The 24,102-nt window shown below is 39.1% G+C and overlaps 7 protein-coding genes and 1 non-coding gene across 9 annotated transcripts; 4 read left to right on the plus strand and 4 right to left on the minus strand.

Moving 5' to 3' along the window:
- Positions 1-408: 408 nt before the first annotated feature.
- Positions 409-1,910, minus strand: LOC145901743 (lysozyme g-like). Its single transcript, XM_082989514.1, has 3 exons — positions 1,339-1,910; positions 742-827; positions 409-687 (listed from the first exon to the last, which is right to left on the minus strand). The coding sequence occupies exons 1-3, from the start codon at positions 1,430-1,432 to the stop codon at positions 412-414; spliced, it is 456 nt and encodes a 151-aa protein (XP_082845640.1). The 5' UTR covers positions 1,433-1,910; the 3' UTR covers positions 409-411.
- Positions 1,125-1,198, plus strand: Trnat-ggu (transfer RNA threonine (anticodon GGU)). Its single transcript has one exon. It is a non-coding gene; the product is annotated as a tRNA-Thr (tRNA).
- A 1,136-nt stretch (positions 1,911-3,046) lies between the features above and the next one.
- LOC145903539 (arylamine N-acetyltransferase 2-like) lies at positions 3,047-4,844 on the plus strand. The gene is made up of 4 exons (XM_082991624.1): positions 3,047-3,089; positions 3,364-3,711; positions 3,835-4,030; positions 4,313-4,844. The coding sequence occupies exons 2-4, from the start codon at positions 3,382-3,384 to the stop codon at positions 4,669-4,671; spliced, it is 885 nt and encodes a 294-aa protein (XP_082847750.1). The 5' UTR covers positions 3,047-3,089; positions 3,364-3,381; the 3' UTR covers positions 4,672-4,844.
- Positions 4,845-5,351: 507 nt separating this feature from the next.
- LOC145901902 (arylamine N-acetyltransferase, pineal gland isozyme NAT-3-like) lies at positions 5,352-6,700 on the plus strand. Its single transcript, XM_082989712.1, has 3 exons — positions 5,352-5,681; positions 5,914-6,103; positions 6,345-6,700. Exons 1-3 carry the CDS (start codon positions 5,352-5,354, stop codon positions 6,698-6,700), a joined length of 876 nt encoding a protein of 291 aa, XP_082845838.1.
- A 222-nt stretch (positions 6,701-6,922) lies between these two features.
- Positions 6,923-10,523, minus strand: LOC145903301 (alpha-(1,3)-fucosyltransferase 7-like). Of its 2 annotated transcripts, XM_082991378.1 has the most exons (6): positions 10,167-10,523; positions 9,761-9,976; positions 9,351-9,503; positions 9,005-9,193; positions 8,507-8,563; positions 6,923-8,296 (listed from the first exon to the last, which is right to left on the minus strand). In XM_082991378.1, the coding sequence occupies exons 1-6, from the start codon at positions 10,370-10,372 to the stop codon at positions 7,684-7,686; spliced, it is 1,434 nt and encodes a 477-aa protein (XP_082847504.1). In that variant the 5' UTR covers positions 10,373-10,523; the 3' UTR covers positions 6,923-7,683. The 2 variants fall into 2 exon arrangements, with proteins under 2 accessions (XP_082847504.1, XP_082847505.1); XM_082991379.1 differs by lacking the exon at positions 8,507-8,563.
- Positions 10,524-11,977: 1,454 nt separating this feature from the next.
- Positions 11,978-18,459, minus strand: LOC145903432 (alpha-(1,3)-fucosyltransferase 7-like). Its single transcript, XM_082991515.1, has 6 exons — positions 18,231-18,459; positions 15,150-15,401; positions 14,854-15,054; positions 14,187-14,339; positions 13,648-13,836; positions 11,978-13,177 (listed from the first exon to the last, which is right to left on the minus strand). The coding sequence occupies exons 2-6, from the start codon at positions 15,350-15,352 to the stop codon at positions 12,583-12,585; spliced, it is 1,341 nt and encodes a 446-aa protein (XP_082847641.1). The 5' UTR covers positions 15,353-15,401; positions 18,231-18,459; the 3' UTR covers positions 11,978-12,582.
- Positions 18,460-19,612: 1,153 nt separating this feature from the next.
- Positions 19,613-21,230, plus strand: LOC145902141 (large ribosomal subunit protein uL24m-like). The gene is made up of 6 exons (XM_082990013.1): positions 19,613-19,844; positions 19,979-20,174; positions 20,412-20,472; positions 20,527-20,570; positions 20,673-20,782; positions 21,004-21,230. Exons 1-6 carry the CDS (start codon positions 19,708-19,710, stop codon positions 21,182-21,184), a joined length of 729 nt encoding a protein of 242 aa, XP_082846139.1. The 5' UTR covers positions 19,613-19,707; the 3' UTR covers positions 21,185-21,230.
- Positions 21,231-21,373: 143 nt separating this feature from the next.
- Positions 21,374-22,815, minus strand: LOC145902142 (rhodanese domain-containing protein CG4456-like). The gene is made up of 5 exons (XM_082990014.1): positions 22,648-22,815; positions 22,397-22,571; positions 22,110-22,255; positions 21,832-21,982; positions 21,374-21,717 (listed from the first exon to the last, which is right to left on the minus strand). Exons 1-5 carry the CDS (start codon positions 22,703-22,705, stop codon positions 21,651-21,653), a joined length of 597 nt encoding a protein of 198 aa, XP_082846140.1. The 5' UTR covers positions 22,706-22,815; the 3' UTR covers positions 21,374-21,650.
- Positions 22,816-24,102: the final 1,287 nt, after the last annotated feature.

Here is a 24,102-nt window from a genome sequence, read left to right on the forward strand (position 1 = left end):
TTAGGTGTAACTAACGACAGGCCTATCACATTAATCGTCCACAAAACGGCGCTGATATTGTCGAATGATTTACGATAAAGCTAGTTTGATATTTGTGAAAACTGCCCAACATTGCGCAGCTGTAACAATGTTAACTGTAGCAGTTTTCAGGACAGTCTGTTCAGCTTAACATTTTCTAACTTTTTTAAGCATGGTATGTATATGGGTGACCCCCCTTTCAATAGTGGCATGCCATTTTTTTGTCACATTTGGTTCCGCTTTCTGTGGTGACGCATGAAGTTATACCAGTGTCACCTGATACTTAGGTATGCGCGCGTTACACAATCTGCTTGTCATTTCTTTTATTGAATTACATCACATAATTATATTGTTATTACTCAAAACCTCAAACATGTGACACATAGTAATTATTTAGTTGTAGCCATGGCGGCGGAAAAACTCGGTTCTCTGCAAAACATCACTAGAGTAGTTTCCCTGGTATGTACGCGCGTCCGGATTGTGACGGTCTTGAACCGCGTTAACCCCAGCGTTATAAGCCGCTATTCCGGCCCTCTGTTTCTCTGCCCCACTCCAGTCCGGATGTTGTGTAGAGATTTGATTTGTAAAATCCCGCAGAATGCTTGCGCCTTGCACGATGTGCTCCTCCGAGTATGGACCACCCGCCGGTGTATGCCAACGTTTGTCAACCTACAAAGCAATACTGTGAACATATTTTATGTCAACCTTTTTTCTGGAACAAACCTGCATGAGACCAAATCCGTTTCCATGGTCACCGAGTCCATTCGCGTCCAGCGTTCGGCCTCCATTACTCTCCCTGCTCATTATACCTGCACAATACATTTCATTAAATTTAACTTACCAGCAGTGTAATTTCCTATCCGCAGTACTGAGCACACTAGTTAGATTTACCTTTTTAGTTAGTACACTCTTTATTTTCAATAATTGAATAACTTCACTTAATGGGCCATTGCAAACGCTAGACCCAATCTGATTGCATGACGCGACTTCTGTTAACTTGGTTTGCGTCCACACTGGTAGACGAAAGTTACAAAGTATTCATAACCATGATTCAGTAATATTTCATGCAATGGCATGAAATACAATATACCCCGTGAAACCACTGAGCTCCTGTAGCTCAGTTGGTAGAGCGTTGGGCCTGGTTAGCCCAGGGTCGTGAGTTCAAACCTCACCGGGAGCTTGATTTTCCAAATCTTGCTCCGACTTGTCAGGAAAAAGTGGCTGATCCAGCTGGGCTGCATTGCCTGGGCTGCCAAGCCTGAAAACCTCATAACCATGATTCATTTATCATTTATATAGGTGTGTGAAAATTTGTATTACCAGCCAGCACTGCAGGATCTGTGCCGGTTCTTTGTGCCGCATTGTAAATGTTGCGCTTGTATCTCGCCATTGCCTGAAGATCCGCATCGCACATTTTGCCTTGCTCAGTTGCTTCAGATTCTTGCAGTGAACAAAACCTATGCCAACACTAGAGAAAGATGCACCGACTCTTATATATTCCCTTAAAGAGGAAGTACATGTCGAAAGAGGAACGCATGTACTTGAACCACCCGCAGACACATAGCTTACGTGACGGTAATTTACATACACGTTTCTTTGAGAGGTGGCGCGACTATTAAGTTTACTGAATTGGTTCCATCAGTGGCCTATCTGGATGAAGAAAACGTCTTTCTAGCGAAACATATTTTGCTTAGCGCAATACTGGACCACGCTATACGCTAAGTGCACGATTAGATTGGGGCGGAAAAAATGTCTAAATTTGGGCTCTTAAATAAAATTACTGCGTAAATGTGGCAGAGTGTGATTTAAACCGCTGTGATGAAACAAAGAGTGTTATGACTGACGTCACCAGGAACCATGTACATTTATGTAAAGGAAATTTGATTGCGGCGGAAATGTTGCAGGACGTAGATTCGCGCCCGAACCCATCCCGATTTGTTTAACTTCAACCGGGACTCGAAAAGCCCGGCCTGACTTACAGTACCCTGGTTTAACACACTGTACATAATATCGCCTACCTAGGTTACGTGAATCAATACGCATATGACCGCTATAACTTGCTAATACAGAAAACGTCATATGGTGTCATTTGTGAAGTAAACACAAGTGTCTAATTTACATGCAGGAAATACAAGGGCTTTTGACGCTATTCGTCATTGGCGAATGTTCTGGAATCTTAAAATACTTTTCGAATCTATCAGCCTTGAATTATTTATTTGAAGGTATTTTTCTACAAGGTCACTATATAGTAGGAGTGGCAACGTCTCGATTCACGGGTCAGAAATCATTAAAAATTAACAGGCGGACCAAACACGTGCATTAAAATTGCATCAAACTGAAAACATGTTGTCACGAAATATTGGGAATAGGCACCTGACCAGCCTATATATGGTTAGCCTATATAGGTGCCCATGTCATATATTCCATGGTTAATGTTCGTAACAGTATTTGTGCAATACAAATTTGAGTTGATACTTCCAGTTTCCTGAGCGAACTCTATTGTTTCTGCAACATTGGTTGATTGGGATTCGCAAAGTGGCATTGTCTCCATTTCAAGAAGTGATTTTTATTGGTGAATTCCTACTGAAATAAACAAGATAGAAACGACTTACAGCACAAATTGATTCATGGTTACGTAACAGCGGTTGGGGCGCCACCCCATATGTTTGTTTTTATGTATATTTGGTCATAGATTGCATGTAATTAAGAAATATGTGGGCATTATTATACCCGTTTTGTCGTTTTCCTATAATCTCGCCTGATGTTTACAAAAGGGAACAATTCAAATTGAGTATTATTTATATACTCTCCTATCTATAAACGCCAACAAACCACCATAATAACGCTTTTTGTAAATGGCCCAACTCGTCTCACATTCCACCCTGTTACAAGAGTGGGTCACGTGGCTACGATTGCTGCGCAATAAAGCGTGACGGCCAGCATTAAATGAACGTTTTAGGGCTGCTGGTATCAACAAGCTGCGTTGATGACTGATTTGTTAGCAGAAAATCCTGGAGTAATTGGGCGATTTAGTTAAAATGCATTAGGGTAAGGAAAATATTATTCTTCGTGTAAGTATGTAAAATGCTGATGTATTTTGATGCTTGTAGCATATAATATAACCACCAACTACAGCTAGCTTAGTTTTTTGTATTGCTCACACACTGGGGTCTAGAGTGAACGGTAGTACGAATCTGGGTCGATGTTAGTGAAGTTTATCAAGACTAAGTCTAATGAGAGGTTAACAAAATACGTGTTCATTTAGCTTTGTGAAGCAATTTTGCAACTTACATGTTTATGTTACAACCTGCATGCTGCCACGTGCATGTACCGCGTTTGTTTTAGTTTCTGGAAACCCAAACCATGGACGTAGACAAATATTTGAACCGTATTAACTTTTGTGGACCCAACGACACTAGCCCTCACGCCCTGGAGAACCTTTGTGTTTGCCAACTTAGCAACGTTCCTTTTGATACCCTGGACATGTTTGGCGGGAAAAGGAAAATCCTCGATCTGCAGACTATTTACACAAACGTGGTTGATCGTATGAGGGGAGGGTACTGTTACGAGAACAACGGCATTTTTTATTGGCTTCTTACTAGTTTGGGTTTTAAAGTGGATATGTTGCAGTCGCGCGCATGGGTCAAGGAGCACATGAAGTACGACCCTGAGTTTGACCACATGGTGCTAATGGTAGGTTGATGTTTATTGACTAAAATCAGTAGAGATATGGTGTAGTAACTGTCTTTTGCTAATGCATTTAACTTTAAACGTAGAATAATGTTTTTAATTGGCCTAATGTGACGTAACTTGCAGGTCACATGCAACGACGGTTCAAAGTGGCTTGCTGACGTAGGCTGGGGGGCGTCGATGAGCTTCAGAAAACCTCTGCGGTTTGTTGAGATGGAGGAGCAGCAGCAGAGAGACGGCGTGTTTAGGTTGAGGTTGTGGGAGGGAGGCGATGGGAGTTACGTCATGGAACGGAGGCAGAAACAAGTTTACAACAAATCAGGTATTTCCTGAGAAAGTGTTGCTTTACTATCGCTAGACCCGAAAAACCACAACCACCTGTAATGGTCGTGCAAGGAATAAGTTGCATTTGGGTCAGCAGACGGACAATCTTCGCATGTAGACAACACTAGAAATTCGAATAGGTGATCGCCGTATTTTCTTTGGCAATTAACTGTTAACGTTTACGGTCGTACTGTTTTCAGCGTATAAGCTATCAACGGCAGTTTGAAACATACTTTGTTTTTGCTAAGTACGAAAGTTTATTAGTGTATCGCGTTTACAGGGAACAGTGCTTACAAAGACAAAGCTTGCCCCAACCCCCAGTTTGAGATAATCTATCGCTTTGACACGATCCCACGTTGCTTGGACGATTTTAAAGCGATGAACGACTTTCAACAAGACGATGCCTCTAGTTTTCTCAAACACAACACGCTTTGCAGCAGAAAAACGGAGAACGGTGACGTGGCATTGTGGGGTTGGATGGTTCGCACGAAACACTTTGTCGACGCTGACACTGAGGTCATTACCAATGTGGAAATAGCTACAACTCAGGAAGAAGTAAAAGCTTTGCTTAAAAAACACTTTCAAGTTGAAGTTGACTACGAAATTTCAGTTCAAAATCTGTACTTCAGGGGATTTTGAATCATGTGTACCCTTGGGGCAATCAAGCAAAGTTTTTGTGAAATAACTATTCTGATAAAAAAAGTCATAAAATGTTGATTACCCCAATCTATAGCTGGCCACTAACGTTAACATTTTATTTTATTGCTTTAAAAATATAAACATGTTTTTTAAATGTTACCTCTACAATCAGTACAGTGGATAATTATTCAGTCGTTGATCTGTTAAAAATTACCGAGGTACCCAAGTGTGCTTTATTTGCACAGCGAAGGTACACGGCGAAACAAGTTTGCCAGTAACGCTTGTTCGTCGATTGTTGCAAACGAGTGAAGGCTTCAAGTTGTGGTGCAACATACCGCAAACCATAAGCTGAGAAAACAGGATATGTCAGGCTGCTACAGGAACGCTAGAGGAGTTTTGGAAATCTCGTGCGTGCTGGTTTAGGGAATTTACTCGAACCATACGATGCATGCTGAGTTAATAAGTAATTTTCGTAAGCATAAACTCAGATAATAGATACGACATGTACAATAGCTATAGTTGAGACAGTCGTGAGTGGTTTGAAGTCTGTTAGCACTTGTTTTGTGAATGTAATAGCCATTTTGTATGGCTACAGTGGATGGTAATTAGATCTAGGTTTATATTTTGTCCACAGATTAGACAAAGCAAATACCTGGCACATTCCATTAGCCTTTATAGTGATGGATTTGAATGCGTATCTTCATCGCATTGAGTACAAGGGCCCGAAAGATAACAGCCCAAGTACATTACAACAACTTTGCGCTTGCCATGCCCGAACTGTGCCCTTTGAAGTTCTTGACATGTTTGGGGGGACGAGAAAGCGGCTTGACTTGGAAAAGGTTTATGATGACATAGTGGTAAACAAAAGGGGTGGATTTTGTTACGAAAACAATGGATTGTTTCGCTGGTTGCTGCAACAATTCGGCTTCAAAGTGCTCGTGTTTCAGAGTCAGGCCTATTTGGCACCTACCGACTCTTGGAACCCGAAATTTGATCATATGACTATGCAGGTATGCGATGGTTTTAAACTATGGCAATAGACGTAGAAACAATCTCCATGCCAGTCTATATCTAAAACGCGAGTGATTTCATTTAAATAATTATCAATATTGTTAAAAGACATTTTAATGACATTTTAATGAGAGAAAAGTCAAACAATGGAATAAACTGCAACCGTTTGAGTATAATAAACAAAGGGATTGGAAATTGTTCTAATAACTGGGTTGAAACATATATTGCAAGGTCACGTGTGACGACGAAAGCTTGTGGTTAGTTGATATCGGTTGGGGAGGAAGCTCGTTTAAAGAACCGCTGAAATTTGAAGTCACGCTTGAACAATCTCAGAAAAACGGTCGCTACCGAATTACGAAAGTTGGTGCGGATGAATACGTGGTGGAAAAACGGGGAAAAACTCACATAAAGTTGCTCCAGGGTGAGTTTTTATCTGTGAATGAACATATATATCCGAACTTACAGTGTGTAATGGTTGTTCTACCGTTTTATATAGTTAGGCATTCAAACCGAGCCACAAAGAAACTATAGTTAAGACTGGATTTTTTCACACAAAATGGTTTACCAAGAAATAAAACGTTCTAGTTTACCTCCGAACAAAATTATGCTTCAATTTAAAGTTGTGTTTAAAATACTCACAAACCATAAATGTGTTGTTATAGACGGGAGTAAGGAAGAAAGCGTAAAAAGTTCGAACCAATGGGCTCCAGTCTACAAGTTCGACTCCGTGCCTCGAGAATGGAGCGACTTTGAGGAGATGTGCAACTTCCAACACGACAGCGAAAAAAGCTTTTTAAAATTTAACACAGTAGCTTGTTTAAGCACAGAGAACGGGGACCTAGCGTTATGGGGTTGGAAATTAAGGGAGAAACGCTATATCGACCCGGACACCGAGGAGACTGTGATGGTCCGGACTGCCAAGAACCAGAAGGAGCTAAGGGAATTTTTGAAGGAATATATGAACATTGAGTTGGATTTTGATGTCGATGTACAAATGAGAGATTATAAGGGGGTTTAATACTGACCTAATGCGTGTTATTGTTTTGCAGATATGTTGTTTACAGACACCTCATTGGGTGCTCGAAGGTGTTGTAATTAATATTGATAATGTCGATTCCAAATGTTTATGTAACAGTGCTACTTCATGACTGCAATGCGATTCATTCGTTTTGTTTCTGCATGAATATCTGTCATACGAATGCTCAAAATAGAAAAAAATCTCATTAATTTTATTGCAGAAATGTTTGTATGCGGTCAAATTACTGTAGGAAGAAACTAAAACTGTAAACTAAAAAAGCCGAGTAAAAAGTTTTGCTCACGACCTATGCAACAGATGTTTTTGGCATGCTACGTTAGGTCCCGCGATGGCAAAGCTTCATCAAGTTCATTTGCCACTTTTTGAATTTGGTGGTGATGCGTCACTCTCCACAATGCAAACATGAAACATACTGTTACACTCATACTGTGGTGAAAAATACCATAGTAAAAGGGGGACACGATGCAAATGGTTTTGTGCGGACATTTTCAACATTTGCCACATGTGTAATTTAATTGTGTGTTTCGTACTTCATGCGAATATTTTCACATAGTCATAATGTATATAGGCTTAAACATTGGGTACGAAAAGTTACTTTATCCAGTGTAAGTGCTCCTTTTTGGTGCAAGTTACTATAGAATGTATTCTGGCCCGAGCATATTGTTTAGTGCATTTAAATCCGTTTTGCTTTGATCCATTTGTTCATTAAGTATAAATTAAAAGCGTCGGGAATAGCTAGCGCAAAAAAAAAACAAAGAAACACAGTAATTGTATCGAAGAATTAACAAGCTCAAGCCCACCCGGGGTTGGTCATAGCTAGTAAACGTACGAAGAAGTATTTGCAATTTCAAAAAAACAATATCTGCATTGTCGACATCTTTTTTCACAGCCAGCGTCAAATCACACAGAGATTCTGGCTCCAAAAGCCTTTTTGCATTGGTAAGTGCGACAAAAGACACGCTCTGTTAAGCAGCATCATCCAAAATCTGGTACACAACGCCTTTTGCAAACATTTTTCGAGCAATGCACACAAAAGCCCCGACCAAGACTAAAAATACGCCCGTGTAGCCAAGCGTGACCGCCCATCGAAGCGGAAAGCCACTCGCCGTGGAACCAGACTTACAAATCGAAAGAGAATCCCCTTCAGGGGAATAACCTTTACCGAACCACCACTCGTCAAGATCACTTGCAATGTCCACGCGGTCTTTTGGTGCGTGCTTCAGTTTTTGGCACAAAGCACACAACCCGTTTGTGTTACCGTATAGGCGGCTCTCCTTGAGAGCAGTGGCCGTGGATTTTGGAAGATTTTCCCTCCATTTGGGGTCTTCTCTCCATTGGAGATAGTTTCTGTATAAAGTGTCGTTTCGACTGAGCGTGACGAGGTATTCCGCGAGGTCCTTAACGGTCGGGAAGTCGTCGATGTGAATAAATGAGTTCGGAGGCGCGACAAGTTCGTAATCACTTCTAGGAGGTCCCATTACAACGGGGACAGCCCCGCTTTCGAGACCCATCACCCAGAACTTCTCGCTGATGTAATCCCGGCACTGGGAGTTTTCCAAGGAAAAGTAAAACTTGTACCTTGTTCACAAATCGAAACAATTCAATTAAAACAAAAATTTTATTCAAAACCATTTTACCCGTAACAAAAGTTGAAAGACTGCTGATTAGTGATAAAAAACGACGAGAGTTGTTTCACTGGAAAATGCGTTCATTAAAAAATAACATTTCTATTATGTCATGGTATTGTATTAAACCGAAAATTTTCACACTTATTCATAGAAATCTTACCTTGATAATGTTTCGCTTTGACAGTCATTTCTGCAAAGATTTCTGGAATCATAAGCACTGCAATAAACCAAAAGTAAATAATTGAAATTTAGCAAATAGTACATTTTGGGAAAAATTGTGTGGCACTTGACCGCTAAGTATGATTAATTTACGCTACTTGACGGAATCACGGAATTGCCGGTCAACAGAAAATCTTTTGCAGCAAGAAATCTGCTGTAAAATCATGATTTTCTAGTTTACCACACCAATCAACGTTAGGGGAGAAGTCATATTTTGCCGACAAACAATACGGAAGGGAAACATACAAAGCTTATCATGAGGTTTTTTGAAGCTTTAATACGACGACTTGAAAGAGTTATTAGTTCGTTTTATTTTGTGTATGCAGGATCAGTGGAAAAGGTTTTGCGTTGCAAAAGTCAAGAATCCGAAGCAAAATGTGTTCAATTCTCAAACAATTTTACTGCGATTTAAACTGAAAGTGTTGTGAGTCGTTTTCACCTCGATAACGCGTCATACTGGCAATTGTTGCTACAAAGCGTCTTGGTGCCACATTTTCCATACACGTCGACAGATATGTAGCTGCTTATCTCTTCGTAGAAACGTTCCCTGGGAGGGGAATGACAGTTCGATACAACCCATGCCGCCATTAGTGAGGGGTCTTTTCTCTTCATGAGATCGTTCACAGCTCTGGCAAATATCATTTGTTAAATACAGACGAAACGTAAAACAAACCAAAGCAGCCCTGGATAACACTTTTCCCTTATTTTTCAACTAAACATGTTAAATATACTTTTTGGTATTTATTCGGCAATTAATTAATAAACAAGTGGTTCCGATAACCCACATCGTGGTCGTGTGCATATTCTCGTAAGAAGCCAGAACGTCGGAATCGGCTCTGTACGTCATCGTCCAGTTAAAAACACCCCGTAATCCTGTGAGTGTCTTCTGAAATACGTGTCTCACATTCCACGGTGGCTCCAGACACAACCAAACCCACCTGTATTTAATAGTAAAAGTTTTTTACACTTGGTTTCCAGGTCCCATATTTCCGGCATGTAACTCTATTGATTCTCAGCAATTGGAGTTTTAGGTGAAATATGGTACAGGCTAGCTGGATAAAAGTTAACAGACACCAGCATCCGCAAATATATGCGGAAAAATTGCACTAATGTTGCACAGTGACAAAGCAAATCGTGATTGTATGGTATACAGATGTATTGTTTGTCCTATAGTAAACAGATGCGACTTTATAACCTTTGTGCAGGGTTGCGATGTTGCCATGGCAACCAATCGATAGAATTCCGCGTTTCGGCAAAGTGAAAAATAATTGCGTCGGCTTCCTTCGCCACATCCTGGTCGTAAGTGAGTACGCAATCGCCGCATGCGTTTGGATTAGGAACTATCACTCCGAATGCAGGTTCCCACATCAGGATAAGTGGTTTTCTGCTACTGCTATTGTTGTTGTTGTTACTGGTGAATGTAAAAATGTTAATAACATCGCAGTCTTTATGTAAAATGTGCAATGCAGTTTATATTTATGGTAAAGTGGTCACATGTAAATCCTAGGGCAGGGCACACTTATTCTTTTTTTCGAAAAGTAAAGGAAACATTTTTCGATTGTTATTATTCTTGGAAAAAATCACATGAAGCCAAAACCCACCTCTCACTGTACAAGAGACTTCTGTCCAAAGTAAACATGGCCTTTGTTGATTCGTTGGCATTTAACGCCATCCGAGTTTTCACGCGAGTTTCTAAGATGACAGACGACTCAAACATGTACTCGTCAAAACTAATAAAGACCACGACATAACAGCACAGAGTGAGCAGCAAAAAACATCGCGATCCTTTTGGTTGACCGCACGACATGCCAGCATGCACGAACTGCCTTCCGTTTGGACAATATGGCTTTGAAAACTCTAAAACATGCTATTGCATCGATGTTAACAAACGTAATAGAATCCACACGCACGTGGACCAAACATCACTAACTTTTAGTTAATAATATAGTAGAAATGATGCGTTCACAACTGAAAAGCAAATCATGCACTGACAAAGTAGTTAATGCTTTCACTGATTGTTGCTAGTGATTTGCAATAGTCTTTAACTGTAAATAATCCTTTCAGACAAAACATTATTCTCACATGTGTGAGACTGTTACCCTCCCAGAGATCTCATGTTTCCAGTAGCGTTCGAAATGGTTCCATCACAATCAAGCATTAACTATATACACTGACAACACTTCACTACGCTTTTAACACGTCTTATTTGCTCAAAAATATCGTGGAAGAGTTCTTTGCCTTAAACCAGGGACAAAACTTGGTATTATTTCAATACCCAGAAACCCCGATATCATTTCAATTTCCAGAAAGTGCCAAAACTAAACGACCTGTTTTGATTGTTGTTCTAACAGAGCTTTGGTTTCGTGAAAGTTTACAGGCTCATCTCTGGTTGCCTGGCTTGCGAAAACAACACCCGATCGTTGGTAGTCGTTTAACTGAACAGCTCTGGCAACTGGCAGTCACGTGTTAGCCTGTTTGCAAAGTCTTGTGAGTAAAACGAAATACTATCATCAACCTCTGTTGTCATAAAATGTAACAAATCTTGTGTGTAAATTTTTTTCATGTGAATCAATTAAAAAAGCGAGTTTTTATTTAAGTTTGAACTTTTGGCAAGACTGTGGATAGGATTAGGCTCAGTGGATACTTCTGAATACTATAATACTGCAAACTTTTCTTTTCTCTTCGTGACCGTTTGGTTATAGTCGATATTTTCATGACACTAAAGGCGCACATATGTATAGGCTCAGTTTCCAATCGCATAAAAGCCTTGAATTCTCCTCTGATAAGTTTTGAACATCCCTTACATGCTTTACAATAGTAACCCAAACCTTTGCCTTAGTTGTGCTTTACTGTAACATGAACAGCGAGAACGTCAGCCCCGAGGCCAAATACTATCGTTACCGAGCAATTTCTCGACTTCCGCGACACGCCTTCTTTATATACCATGCAATAATACTGAATTTCAACACGTCCTGCGAGCACAAAGTGAGGCTTGTTGAACATGCGACATTTCAGGAAACTCCATTGATGGCGAACTGCTGCGGATATGAGTAACTGCATATTGGAAGTAAGCAGAAATTTACGACATTTCGCGATGTTTTTGAACTGGCAGTTAGGCGAGAGTAACGAATAGCCCCGGGCAGCGTTTACAGTAAAATTACTATGGTACCACGAAATTACGATGAGTAGCCTGGATGAATTATGCCAAGAGTACAATGTTATAGAAACAAAAATTTAATGAGTTATGGCCTTTTTTGATGTGTACAGGCAATACATTGTTTTTTAACTGTTACTGCGTCATATCGCTAACCAACTGTATTTGATGAAAAAGTAAAAGTAAGCACGAAAATATCAAAAACACAAGTCAAAATTAGGCCATTTCATATTTTAATACACTGCTCGTGAAACTGTACGATCCACACGGTCCACGCCATAACCTAAAGCAATAAAACAAACATTGCATAACAGTTGAACTTTGCAAAAATATGTTTGGAATATACTCGCATAAACGCGTGTAGACATCTGAGTATTAACACGGTTGATAACTTGAGATTAACACTACTGCATTCGAGTTGCAGACGTTCGTCTACACAAAAACACTTCATTACATGGGCGCCTGACTCGATAACCTATAAGGTTTTATCAGTGCCCACGTTATTTGACCTTGTATGACTAACTTATGTCGTAGACATTCACGCAAAATAAAATGGTTTGATTTGCCCAAAGCTGATTGACGAAAAACTGAGCCCACGTTGTTTGGTTCATTCCCTCAAGTAGTTCTTCGTAACCAGCGGGCAAACGAAAATCAACAAGCGACGAAATTAGAGTGCAAGCATTTAGGAAATGACTTGCCTTGCAGCGGATGTTTATTATAGGACCAGCTTCTCTGTTAACGTTGCATACGTACCAAAATAAATGCTATTCTCTGGTAGTTTTTCGGGTAGTACCTGACAAGTATAACCATAGTCGGTTGTGCGCAGATTTTGCCAGACAAATACGGGAAAAAGCTAGCATGATTCATTTTTTTGCGCATCGTGAACGCGAGCAACACAACGTAACAAGGGTTACAAGTACAAAAATCCCCGAATAAGAGAGCGTGACCGCCCACCTAAGTGGATAACCGCTTGGAGTAGATCCGGACTTGCAAATTGGCAAAGAATCCCCGTTAGGTGAATACCCTTTTCCGAACCACCATTGGTCGATGTCGTGCGCTACGTCGACTTGCGTCTTGGGAACGTGAATTAATTTCTGGCACAACGCGCATAAACCGTTAACGTGGCCGTATTGGCGACTTTCAACAAGGCCAACGACATTGCGGTCCTTGGCGTTTTGAGGCAATTTTTCCCTCCAGTTGGGATCCTTTGTCCATTGGAAGTAGGTTTCGTACAAAGTGTCGTTTTCGCTGACTGTTATGAGGTATTCGGCGAGTTTCTTTATCGTAGGGAAGTCGTCGATGTGAATGAATGAGTTCGGAGGCGCGACAAGTTCGTAATCACTTCTAGGAGGTCCCATCACAACGGGGACAGCCCCGCTTTCTAGACCCATAGACCAGAACTTCTCGCTGATGTAATCCCGGCACTGGGAGTTTTCCAGGGAAAAGTAAAACTTGTACCTTTTTGTAACAAAACACACTCGGCGTTTGCATAAATTCATGATCATTTTACCATAACAAAATATTAGAACCAAATTCGCTTGAGGAGTAAAAAGTTTTTACAACTGGCGTTTTGATATGACGTTGCACTATAATATTGTTATATATTTGAATTTATGCAAAACACTTGGGAGTTTAATACTTTAAACAGGAAAGCCAAAGCTGTTATGCTGTCAAACATTGCAGACGTTTCGAACACTTGCTGCGTTCACCATCAGTACGTTTTGCGAACGAGCAACAAAAAAAGCGCAGAGATGGGCAGGCAACTGAACTTCATTGTATGTGTGCAATAATGCGATGTGACAAGCTTTGATTTCGAAATCAAAAGTATTTTAGTGTTCATTGTATGTCTATCAAAGCACAATATTAACTACAAGGCAGAATATGCAGCTGAACGTCACAAGGAAGTGTTTGTCACCCACACATGTTACCTTGATAGAGTATCGTATTGACATTGCCCTCTGCACAATGTCTTTCCGCTACATTTTCCGTACACGTCCACGGAGATGTATTGCCTCATTTCTTCAACAAATCTCTCCCTCAGTGGAGAATGGCAATTGGACACAACCCATGCAGCCATTTGGGAAGAACTTTTTCTTTTTTTCAGTTCTGCAAATGTGCTGCGCAGAGGAAAAACAGTTTTTGACAACCGACAAGGACAATGCGAGGTTTTCTGGCCAATTTCAGCAATGAAACATGATTGGCAACGTCAGTGTATTTATACGAGCTTTGGCAACACTTCAGGCAAATGGACTTTAATGACAATTATTCATCAAAAAATACTCATTCACAAACTGCTTGCAGTGTTTCCTATTGGGATTATAGGATTAGAGTTCGAACCTACGTAAATTCGACAGGCGTTCAGCTCCATTCTCTTGAAGATCAGTTGCGCCCTTAGCGGAGTGGTTGGATATCGAAAATATGCATTGAATACAGTCACGTACGTTAGGCTACGCGGACATAAAAATACCTTTTAACGTAGGGTTTGTGACTGTATGATGACAAGACGTCGGAATCAGCTCTGTAAGTCATCGTCCAATTAAAAACTTTCCTCAAGCCGGTGAGAGTTTTTTGAAACACGTGTCTTACATTCCATGGTGGTTCCATGCATAACCAAACCCATCTATAAACGATTCGGTTGTTTTATTTGCATACTGAACTAATTAAGCACCTGCAGAGGACAAAAAAATTTCACTCTTGATCGTATGCACGTGATTTATTGATATGTACATGTGGTTGCCCAATCGCGTTATATTTGTTTCTATTCCTTATATTTGAACATTAATACTTCTTCGAAAGTATGTTAATTTGGATTACATTTAAATTCAACCAAATCTCATTCCGAGATACATTAGTGACCCAATTGATTATGCGTTTTTCTGGAAATGATTTAATTTTTTTGTCTTTGACGCTTTTTCATCTGCCATCTTTGGGGTATATAGAGTTTCACTTGTAGTTCTGCAATACGCCACTGTAGGCAAATGCCCCATAGGTCGGCTACCTACGAGCAACAGATTTTGAGGAAAAGTCGACAATTAGCCAACAGGTCTTCGAGACATATGTTGCAGGGCAACTACCCTATAATTTCAAGTTTCATAGACCATGCAATATTTTTTGTGAGTTTTCTGTTCACCAACCTCTGTAATGCATTTCTGTGTTGCCATGGAAACCAGTGGACGGAGTTTCGTGTTTCCGCGCAATGAAATATTATGGCGTCCGCCTCGCTCGCCGCTCTGTGGTCATAGGTTAACAAGCATCCGGAACACGCGTCTGGATTGGACCAAACATCGCCGAAAGGCGGTTTCCACAAAAGAATGAGTGGTTTTCTGCTTTCGTTTCTGGAATAAAATCATCAAATCATAATCATTAATCTATCTATAGTTTAGGTGACCTACTCTTATCACCATTGTATAAAAAACTTGCGTTACAATACCTTGGGTTAAGCAAACTTTTATCCAGAGAAAACATGACTTTAGCCGAATGATCCGATTTAATCCTCATCTGAGTCTTTACCCACGTTTCTATGAGTAAGGCGGACTCAAAAACGTATGCATCGTAACAGGTCAAAACCACGATGTAACAGCACAAGGTCAACAATAGACAGTATCGTGCCCATCTTCTTTTGCCGTGCACCATACCAGTTCTAAACAAGGCAATCGTACAGACAGTATCCCTTCGGCTTTATCTGTATCAAAGATTCATGATTAGGCAAATCCACGTAATATTAGATCTTAAATTGAGCAATGCAGCCATACTGTTATACATTGTCGCTTTATGCCTTGTACATACTTGCATATCATTCGACCGTCATTGTCTAAGATCCATTCTATGTTTGAGCGACTGCTATGTGGGACGTGTTTTACTTGGCATTAAAAATTTGTCTTGGAAAAAGCCGCGACAATTACAAAGTTTTACAGCACAAGGCTAAAAGACGTAACACATGAACCTCCATCAAATAACTCGAATAGATATTTAAATCTGGATACTGTTCACATTGAAACTCAAGGAATCTGAACAATACGACTAAGCACAGCAACATGGAACCTGAATAATAGTTGTTATGCGCCATAACACGCCTTGCTCGCATGAATGCATGGTTTCTAACTAGTGTGTGTGATGGCAGTGTTTCCCAAATAAAACAAGCGATTGGTAGGCGTTTGGTGTGACCAACGTCGGTTTTAAGGTGTTAGTTTTTGTCATCGTCACCAAATCATAATCGATCCAAATCTATACTTCACAAAACAAATTTCATGCACTTATGCAATTTCTAGCTGACGCGGTCAAAGTTTAAAAAGTCCTTTAAAACTGCGTATAACAAAAGAAATATATAACCTGCGGAATTGGTGCGAGTGCAGCGCGCCGTGATCATAGGGCGTGACGGCAGCAACACTTTACTGCGCGGAACTTGCTGATATAAGGTAAACAGCAAAATACGCCATCACCGCTGCAGTCATTAAAATTGCGTGATTGAAATGATCAACAACAACTAAACTAAACAAACAGGCTTAATAACCTATAATAATTTTCGTTTTTTGCCTATGTTTACATGACCAAAGAAATGTACCACGTATGTGGTACCATAATTTCCCAGTTAAACAAATACACATTAAGTATAAGAAAATATAAAGTGTTGATAATTACGCAGTATTATTTCATGCAATGGATGATTGGCATCTTGCTCCTACTTGTCCGGAAAAAGTGGCTGATCAGTTTATGATTATACGTTAATACATTTGAGAAATTACCGGACCACGTCGTACATCTCTTTGATCATGTAAACATTAGCTAAAAACGAAAATTATTAGTTTAACCCGCGGATAGTCGTAAACACAAGCCATATTCACACCGAAATGACGTTTTATAAAAATTAAAGTGGGCTATGGAATGGCTCTTGAAATCTGTTCAAACAAATGTGATTTATTTGGCACATTTCGCTCATGTTGAAGAAAAGATTGATGAAGCTTAAATGAAGTAACCTCCAAAATATAATTATCAATTTCCAGTTAATAACTTTCTGCGGGCGCTGCCAGGCATAATATTTACTCTTATAGCTTTAAATTGCCAGAAAAGCTTTTTAATTGACGAAACTTCCATTTAAGTTTTTAAAAAAACAATTCTTGTATTTCGATACAGATATATCTAAACTGGCCAAACGTTCAATCTTACTTTTATCATAATTTAATTCGTCGTTTGAGTTCACAAGAATATAAAGTTTAGGTGTATGATTATCGTACACGTACAGTCCAGCACTGCAAAGTTGTTGAATTGCACTAATCTATAGAAACAAACACATGGCACAAATACATCCAAACATATCTGTTTAAAATTTAAAAACGTTTATTTTATGCAAATATAGTGCATCACTGACAAGGCTGTACTGTGCAGTGCGGCTCACCGACAAGCTCTCTGGCCTATTTGAATGCATTTTAAAGTTGTGAGCTCGGAATTTAACAACCACCAGGGAAAGTGAAGTTAATATTCAGTTTAATAACTACAACAATACTACAAAAAAACAATCGAAAACAGCATTTTTTTATAAATCAAAGCGATCAGCTGGCTAATCGTAACCGGTAAGCCCTCTGATACTGACTACAATATGTTGGCTCAAAACTTGCATCGATCAGAAAAAAGCGACAGAAGCTATTGCGTGGAATTTAGTTGGTTGCCAACATTATTAATGACCTGTTTCCGCCGCTGCTTCCAAGCTTAAGTAATGGATTTGTTTGCAGCTTAAATTATCGCCACCAACAGTATGGCATGAAGTATATCTCGAATCCCGTTTTTTATTTGTTCGCTTTTTCGAAGAAAAAATGCTACAGTAACCTTAACAAAAGTGTCGCAATTTTTCCCAAACAATTCAGGGTTCTACGGAACGATCCGGGAAATAGATGCACATTTAATGCAATCTAGCTCAGTGGTTCTCAACCTATTTTAGTGTCAGAGCCAAATTCGGAACCTCAAATTTGTAAGGAGCAGCATAACAGCGAACCGATATGCAAATATAACAGCGAACCGATATGCAAATATAACAGCAAATAGACCTTTAAAAAAAATCGTCCAAATGAAAGGAACAACAAACAGAACGCAGCAATATGACACAATGCAAAAAACAGAAATAAATGTCATTTTTCCAGCAGTGTCACGAGAGCCGCCAGAAACACAATCACGAGAGTCTGCACTTTCCTGCCAAAATTGCAATGAAAAATATTTGCACATGATTCGTGGGTAGAATTTCCTGCTGCTAAAATGTTGTACTGCATGGATTATTTACACAGCTATCCTGTCATTTTTGTGCTCTGTATGCATAACACTCTGCGTCTGCGTAATGTGCATTTTTTATAGCAAGCTAATTCGAACAGGTGCATGTACACATTTTATCCACAACAACTTTATATATGGTTTTTTACATATTTACCTCATCATTAATTGTGAATTTTTTTCGAGTGGTGCAGTATTAACACGAGTATAGCATTTTTATGCCTGTTTTTATTTTATACTTGATGACAAAACCTACCAAAAGTTGGAAACGCAGTTTCGTTTGAGGCAGCAAAGTAATTACTGTCGGCGTCCTTCCTTGATTGCAAACACTTCACAGGCCTATCGGTGGAAGTTTAAGCCCATTTCCGTTCATACAAGCCCAGTTTTTGCATGATGTTAACAATTTAATACAGAAACTTGAATGCTTGTCATGCCGCTGGCCTTGTGGATTTTTCATCTACTTTTTGTTCACTTATTCACATGTTATTGGCACAACGTAAACACTTTTCTCTGTTGGCTGATAAGTATTTACTGATAAGTAAATAAAAGTCAAATATTTGCTTCATTATTCAAGTTTAACTAAGTTGACTACAACGACAAAATATGCAACATTTGACTGTCGTCGCAACAGAACGCAGCAGCGGAACGGTAAATACGCATATTAGGCTACTGTTAGGTCTTAATATATTGGCATGTTTTTACCTTGTCCACCCACGGCTTCAACTACCTTGAGCAATAACGTTTTAAACTCGTCCACCCTAGACCACTGTAGTTTCGAAAAAGCCATCCTACCATGCGTGTGGTGGCTGAAGGATTTCCTCGATTACAAACGCTTTCATGAAAAAGTTTAAGGGTGTGAAACTGGCGCTGATTGTTCGTGTCACAAGATATGCCAGCGGTCTTGAATTTAAATTTGATCGCGCCCAGTATGTCTTTCCCCGATTGATTCCCTCGTGTCGACTGTGATTACCTTAGTTGGGTTGGTATGTAAATTCTCCTTTTCTGCCCCATGTCAATTTTTTGAACTGCATGCTGTTCAGAGTTACTGTACAGTCTTTTCCCAAGTTATTTTTGTACGTCATCACAACATGCCAGTCTGTCGTGGCCGTTTGTGGTCAAAACTGTTGCCAAAACCATTGCTAGTGTAACTGAACGCAGTCACACATTACATATAAGCAAGAAAAGTCACTTTGCTAATTATAATAGGAAAGGTTTTACAGTGACATATGCGAACATAACAAGGCACGTACTAAAACACACTGACAACAACGTCTTGTTTGTGTGTTAGGGGAAAAGTTAAAAGTATAAATAAGATCACGCACACTGACGCTGGTCGTTTTGCCACTCTTTTTTAGTTATTGGATGGTAATTGTACCAAGTTATACGTACAAAGATCTACACCGACCTGCTAGGCTGATTCCTGTATTTTCCATTTTGAATGAAGGCAAAAGAATATTTGTTTTTGAGGATTTCAACGGCAAACGTCGTTGCTTGGAGTTATGCCATATTACGCATATAATATTCATAACCGATAAAGAATATGTTTTTTTTTTCATAATTTCATATCGTTAGAAAGGTTAGCCTCTGAACTTTTCCGTGCAAAAAAATCATGCTGCTACCTCGTCGGGCGGCCGAGTAACCCGCGTTCAAAGTTTTGTTAACTGGCGATTTTTTTTGTCAACTCACGTCCCTCTGGTCCAATTTTAGCAAGACAATCAATTTTTAATGTCAAAATGCGATTGACAAGGTATTTATTAAAGCGTGGGTGGTTAAGAAAGCAAGGTATTGAACCAGGTAGTGCAATACTCAGAAAACATGGTCCCATTAAATGGAAAGATTTTCAGTCTCGCTTTATAGACCCACCCTATTGGTAAGAGTCAAATTTCGATGATAATATTTTGATATTGTAGAAACACATATTGCATTTCTTAGAACAGATTTTGTTTCTATTGAAATTGTAAAATATATTATGTTCTTGTGAAAGTGTTTTGGTATAAATAACAGGTATAAATGGTCTACAACTTCTCCATATCATCCCAATGAACAATCCAAAATTCAGCAAGGGGCACACATTGGCTGGTACCGTCACAATTTCTTTAGACAGAAGATTGTCCCCAGTCATAAATGGTTGTTCCAAGTAGGCGACCAAGTAGAAATTCTTGTGGGTAAAGATGAAGGGAAACAGGGAGATGTTATACAAGTAATTTTCATTCCTTTTTACTTTTATACTTAAAAATGGTATGCCATGTTAAAAATTTTGCATTGTTAAAAAAGAATGTTCAAATAAGTTGGAATAGAAACCTACAATGATTTGGGTTTCCACGATAGTTTTTTTTCCATAATACTTTGTAGCAAGTTACCATCATCAATGCTGTTTGTCTATCCCTATGAGTTTTAATGTACTTTCAAGTGATATATAAAGCTTGTGTAATTGCAGGTTGTACAAGAAGGAAACATAGTTGTTGTTGGGGGAATGAACTGCAAATATGTGAAAAGAGGTAGGAATTTAATTTAATGCATACATTGATTTGTACTACTTATAATTTTTTCAGGTAACCTAACAAACCGCATGGAAGAACCGTATCAACATCATGAGGTAACATAAATATTAACTTCTATCATAATCCAACTACGTTATTTTGTGATAAGTTTGACCATGGTTTTGCTCTGCAACCCAGTTATTTGCTATTTCACTTAGATCAGTCTGTTGGACCCAAAAGACAAAAAGCCAGTTAAAGTTGAACTTCGTGTAAATGAACGGGGAAGAAGGGTACGGGTTTCCAGGAGAAGTGGACACATTATTGAATGGTATGTTGCTGGAAATGTTTTACTTATAAATTATGACAAACAACTTATCGTGTGGGTAGTTTGCAACTTCAAAAGAATTTAGCCTAAGTTGCCTTTTGTATACGGAATAGTAAAGGCATGATTTTACAAATTTGCACTGGTTAAATTTTTTTAAGTTAAATTAATGGTATGTGGTATCTTGGTGTAACACATGATGCAACAACATTTCAATTCTTACCCAGGCCTCCTGAGATCTTGGCTGATGGCACAGAAAAACAATACTATATGTGTGGAGACAATGATACATCAGTAGAAGAAGCTTGTAGAAGAACCTACAAACCAACTATGGAGTTTTGGGAAGATGAACTTAAGAGACTTTATGGCATTGACGATCCGCCACGAAAGGAAACCTTTTGGTATTAGGTGCATGTAATCTCTGCCAGTGGTATTCGTATGGCTTTTGCACAGAGGGCTGTGTTGCAGCTCTACTGCTGTGAAAAAATCCAACACTGCTGTATGGATTGGATAAACAAAGGATTTTCCTTTTAAACAGCAAAGCTTTGATGTGGAAATACTGTTGTATACAATACAAATGTCTTGGTTTCTGCCAAAGAGTTTTTCTTTATTTTATTCCGACCAAGAAACAACTTTGGAAACACTAACATTAAAGTTTAAAACATTAACAAATTTGAAATTTTTGCAATACTTATTCAAAGTCTCAAAGAAATGCAAAACTTTTAATTACAAACAAATTGCACACAAATTTGGAAAATAGCAACAAAAGCACAAGAAGTTCAGTGCAACGTTATGTTGAGGTTCGCAAACATTTGCATAACTAAAATGGCAAAAAGCTTTTGGTAAAGGTGCAATAATAATGTAGCAATATCATTTAGTTGTTTTTGATAGGATATGTATGTGCCTCCCAGCCAATCCAGCCTTCTGGATAGTGACGAGCTCTGTTAAACAATTCTATGAAAACTACAGGCTTTATTGGTTGAAAATAGTTTATCTGCTGAAGTGCAAACTTTAAGAACAAATTTTATGATAAATATGTTTTATAAAAATATTACTTGTGGTAGCCATGGTCCATAGCCATATAGAGTGCTGCAGTGCTCCTTACACCCGATCTACAATGAAAAACAATGTCCTCTGCCTCTTTCTGTGGTTTTGTGGCCCCATATTTTTTTTCAAAAGCATCATCACCAAGTTTTATTGCTTCCCCTGAAAATAATAGCATATAGGCTACCATTTTATAGGTATATTTTTTAACATAAATCTTGCACAAATCATTAATTTTTTAGTTTACCTTACTTCAATTAGATTTTTAACCACAAAAAAATGAACAAACCAAACTCCTGCACAGGGATATTGACCCATCGCTTGGCCTTAATATGACCATCTGTACATTCTTCAGGTTTTCTTACATCAACAATATACACCTCATCATTTTCAACTGCTTTAATCAAATCATGAGCGTCAATCGTTAGTCCATCCCTGCAGAATAATTGGTAACCTTCGGTATTTACAATACAAGTTATGTAAACACCATAAATTTAAGTAACATGAATTTGCACAATTTCACTAAAACAGTGAATTGTTTTTATTGTGTATTTTTGTACGCAGCACAAAATAAACCTAAGCTCCACACTTGGTTGTCCTCCATCAGCTGTAAATTGTCTTACAGTTGGAAGAAATATGTGAGATTTTGACAAAGCAGATGAATTCAAATGTGGTTTTTGTATTGCGTTCCCTGAAAAACTAGAATTTTTCAGCAAACATCTTCTTGCAAGCCCGTTTGTCTGTCTTGAACCTATGAAATACAACTTTAGGAAATAGCAACAATGTTTTAGCTTTTTACAAAATTCTATCAACTAAATGTCACTCACTGAAGTTAAGACGGTAAAAAGCTCCAGGAATTCTTTTGTAAACAGCTTGGGAAGCCATAGGTAGTTCAATAATTGCAACAGCAGCGGACTTTCAGGTAAACTGTGCAAATACACTGTGAGCAAATGCAAACCATATCAGCTCGAGCGACCAGCAACTAAACCGTGAAACGTGACTTTTCACCCGTCGAAAAGGATGAGTCAGCACAAAAATGTAACCACAAGTTATTTTCAGAACATCTGTTTACGAAGAAAAATTACGTCAGCAGCTTTATCAAGTTACCAAAAACTCTGTGTCGCGGTGTATTAGTATCTTCCAGCAAAAACGTAGCATGCTAAACCGGCTGATGTTTTTGCATGTGATAAAAATACAACGATATCAATGGTCGCATACCACTTACGCTAACCAGAGTATGTAAAAATTTCGTAAGCCCGTGACAAGTTGTTTCGTTTGTCACCAAGCCATGATAAAGCTTCTGATATATTATTTGTCGTAAACATCCCTAGTCTAGGTTGTTCTGGCCTTAAATCCTGATCAGGTATTTTTCTTCGGGCGTGCAATGATCAGCGCAGCAGATGGCGGTTTTCCATTCTTCAGTGCTAATTGGTAGTCGTAAAGTCTGACATCCTTCGCTTATTAATGATCTCAGTCTTTCAACCTTAATGCACAATTGCACACAATACTTCAAGTGCCTTTTGGCATGCAGGTACGATAACTTTACTCTTGTTACATAGCAGTTGACGTGGGAAGCATGTAAAATAAAAATACCTGCCAGAAACATCACTTGGAAAAGCGAACGATGATCAGGAGGAAATGACAAAGCCTGTCGAGCTTATCTGTAGAATTTATAAACACTATAGGCCTACCTCGTTTGCGCTGGCGTTAGCATGGTCGTCGCTAGTGTCGAACCATTATGGGTGTTTTGCACATATTTAGAATGGTAGTAACCAAATCTTTACCGACGTTGTCAGATGCGCGCCATAACTTTGTCAAAAAGTTTGTTTTGCGCATTGGCGCGTTCACTGGGCTAAACTAACATACTCGCAAATCCGCAACGTGGCGTTAGAGAACAATAACACTGGCTGCCCCGCAAAACAAAACTCCAGTCGCGTCGGCTTCGGCGGGAAGTAAAAAAATTTCGCACTTGTACGTGAAGCAGATTAACTTGCCGGCTCAAATGATGATTGACGGGAGGCAGCATTTAGGAAGTTTGCCAGACATGTATTTTGTTCCTGTAATAGCCTGGGACCTAAAACTATTTGCCCCATTTCGCTGGTTGCAATTTATCTGATGCTCTTTGAGATTCTGTTGGGTGTTGCTATTTAATTGTCTGTTATTTTTTAAGTCACTGTTGGTTGGTGTGTTTTAATTTTAGGTAGTATTTTGAGACGTGTTTGCAACAATGTACCACAGATTTTGTATGAACATGTATTTTTGTGTAATATGCGTTGTTTATG

This window comes from Ascidia mentula, chromosome 5, assembly GCF_947561715.1.
Source record: "Ascidia mentula chromosome 5, kaAscMent1.1, whole genome shotgun sequence".
NCBI classification, from domain to species: Eukaryota; Metazoa; Chordata; class Ascidiacea; order Phlebobranchia; family Ascidiidae; genus Ascidia; species Ascidia mentula.